General features: G+C 33.9%; 1 protein-coding gene across 1 annotated transcript; it reads right to left on the reverse strand.

Moving 5' to 3' along the window:
- Positions 1–1,761: 1,761 nt before the first annotated feature.
- LOC308344939 (large ribosomal subunit protein eL30-like) lies at positions 1,762–2,152 on the reverse strand (the record flags this gene model as incomplete). Its single annotated transcript, XM_080806820.1, has 1 exon — positions 1,762–2,152. One exon carries the CDS (start codon positions 2,150–2,152, stop codon positions 1,805–1,807), a length of 348 nt encoding a protein of 115 aa, XP_080662946.1. The 3' UTR covers positions 1,762–1,804.
- Positions 2,153–3,278: the final 1,126 nt, after the last annotated feature.

A 3,278-nucleotide genomic window follows, 5' to 3' on the forward strand; every position in this document is an offset into this window, starting at 1 on the left:
TCAAGGAATTTGGACTGAAGATGTGTGCTGTAATTGAGGCCTCACTCCCTGCCACCTGTCAATTATAAGAGACTATTGACCTCTGACAGTTAAAGGTAGCTAGACAAAAAGGTACCCAGAGGGAAAATTTTTGTCATGTTTTTCTATTCTGGAAGTTGGCTAATAGCAAGGTATTTCATTAGATGATGGATGTGTAAAGCCTTGATGTGAGGGTACATATAAATTGCTTAAAATGCCAAATTCTATTAATGGAGGCCTACAGGTGAAAAAGTGCAGAGAAAATATGCATCCAGTCAATAAAGACAAAGCTTTTAGAGAGGGTTTTTGTTTTTGTTTTTGTTTTTTATCTCTTCTAAATTCTTACCAGTGTGGTAGGTTCACATCACAGTAGAACAATCTGTATTACACATTCTTGCAATAGGTGGTGGATACAGTACCTGATAAAAAAAGAATAAAAATTATTTAGTGATCTGAGGATTTAGCTCTCACTCTCTTCCGGCAACTAAATATTTGAATATGTAATAAAACCTTATGCTTTGCCAATCCCTTAAATTTAAGTTCTGTGTAAATGATCAAATGAAGCCCAGTAAGTGGAAGAAGCGTAAGAAGAATTTGACCAAATTCTTGCAGCACATTAAGTTACTTATCTGCAAATTATAAATGATATTCTCTCTAGGCTGACAAAATTTTGAAAGATATCCTTTCCTTATGATTTCAGCTGAAAGCCAGAATAGAATTCAAGGAACCAAATTCATTTAGTACACGGTGGACTTTGTCCTCTGCCATAACACAGTGTAGTGGAAAAAATAGGTCATAAGAAGCAAACAGCATGGTGACCACTAGCAAAATTAATATACAAAAATAACAGCTTTTTTATCCTTTGAAAAGATAAAATATAAGAGCAGAATAAATAAGAATGTGCAAGACCTATATGAGGAAAGCTATATTCTACTGAGATACACAAACAAAGACTTAGATAAATGGAGGTTCATACCTTGTTTTTAGGTATAAAAGTTAATGTTTAGAGACATCAATTTTTCCAGCTGGATCAACATATTCATTGTTTTGGCAATCAAAATTTCAAGAATTTTACCAACTTGATGAAATAATTCAAAAACATAGGTTAGAAAATTAACCTGTGTGAAAATCACCAGGAAAATTCTGAAGGAAGAAGAATGAATAGAATCATAGAACTACAGTAATTAAAATAGAGTAGATATGAGGAAAGATCACTCGGATCAATGAACTGAATAAAGAATCTAGAAACTGATCCTACATTCTTACTGACACATGAAAAATATGGTATTTCTAATCACTGGGGGAAATATAGATTACAAGAAAAATGATATTAGGTCAACTGAATAACCAGTTATGTTAAAAAAATGCACTTAAGATCTGATCTCAAGTAAAAAACATTATAAGATTAAATACTTAAACATAATGTAAAAATAAAAAAACTCATAAGACATAAGAAAAATTAGATAATGTTCTAGTAATTCAAGTACAAGGTATATAAAAAGTTTATACAAATCAATAGAAAGATATAGTAGAATTTTTAAAACTGGGTGAAAACCACTCATAAACAAGAATCAGAAATTAAATAAAAAGGGTTAATGTGCATTTGAAAAGCTAAGCCTAGGGTTAGTTTCCTGAGTGTGAAATTTTTAGAGCCAGTAGAGCCCCAAGCTTCTAAAGGCCCCATGCTCAGTGTAATACTGTGTTGTCATACGCTCGAAATTTTTCTTGTTTGTTTGTTTTTAAAACAAGCTGTGGCCAGTTTTATTAAAGAAAAATTCTGCGTGATTTACCTTTCACCAGTCTGTTCTGGCATGCTTCTAATGATATCAGAATCACCTGGATCAATGATAGCCAGCGTGCATACTCTGTGGTATTTCTCACATGCTGGGCCCAATTCAATATTATTGCCACTGTAGTGATGGACACCAGTTTTGGCCAACATGGCATAGTATTCTATTTCAGATTTCCTCAAGGCCTGGCAGTTGTTGGCGAGGATGACCAGCTTCGCTTTGCCATGTCTGATCATTTTCAGAGTCTGCTTGTACCCCAGCACATATTTTCCACTTTTCATAACGAGCTGGAGCCTGGAGTTGATTGACTCCAGTGACTTTTTTGTCTTCTTTGCGGCCACCATCTTCCTGCCTTAGATGCGGGAGGGCCCCAACCAAGAGCAGCTGCCAAAATGGCCGGGAGAGAGAAAGGAAAGAGCTCCCTCAAAATTTTAATAATTTTGAAAAAGGGAACTGGACTTTCATTTTGTATGGGATCCTGAAATTTATGTAGCCAGTCCTGATGTATCTTCACATAAAATACATGAAATACAAATAAAGCCTCACTTTAAAAAATTGTTTTCAGTTTTAAAAAGATAAAAATGTTGATGATATTATATAATACTAAAAATGTAGATAAGGGGGTGTGGGTGCCTTTATGGCTCTGTCCGTTAAGCTTCCAGCTCTTGACTTCAGCTCTGGTCATAATCTCAGGGTCCAGGGATTGAGCCCTGTGTCCAGATCCATTTTCAGCGGGGAGTCTCCTTGAGGATTCTCTTCTCTCTCTCCCCCTCTCTCTGCCCATCTTCCTGCTAATTCTCTCTCTCAAATAAATAAGTTCTTAAAAAGAAAAGGGTATAGATAACACAGAACTCTTACACACTTTTAGTACAGCCAATTGCAAATACTCTAGAATCATATGACAAAACTTAAAGTGATCCAGCCTTTTTTTCCCTCCAGAAAATGATCTACAGAAACTAACTGAACCAATATGTAAAAATAAGGATATTCATCACAGTATTGTTTATAATAGCAATCTAAATGTCCACAAAATCATTGATTATAAATTGAAAGATACACTTATATAGCTGTACATTATACTTTAACTTGAAATGTTATACAATTTTTATATTCACATAAACACATCCATATGATGTATAAAGATATACAGTGATATGGAAAGATGTGCATGATCTACTTCCAAGTGAAAAGCAGACTGTGTAACAAGGAGAGTGAAATGCTATAGGTACTTATAGAAAACTTTTGGTGTATATGTATAAAAAATGTCTGAAAAGAAGAACACAAAGATATTTTTGTCTGGATTACAGAAAATTTTCATTTTGTCGTTACAGTTTTTGGTAATCTTCTTTTAAACAATGACCTTTTTCTTACTATTAAAATAAAAAAAAACATTTCATTTTAAATGAATAAGAATCAGCCTACTTAATTGTGTCTGTGATTATTAAAATACTGAAATACAGGTCTTCCTCG

Source organism: Martes martes, assembly GCF_963455335.1.
Source record: "Martes martes genome assembly, chromosome: 6".
Lineage (NCBI taxonomy): Eukaryota > Metazoa > Chordata > Mammalia > Carnivora > Mustelidae > Martes > Martes martes.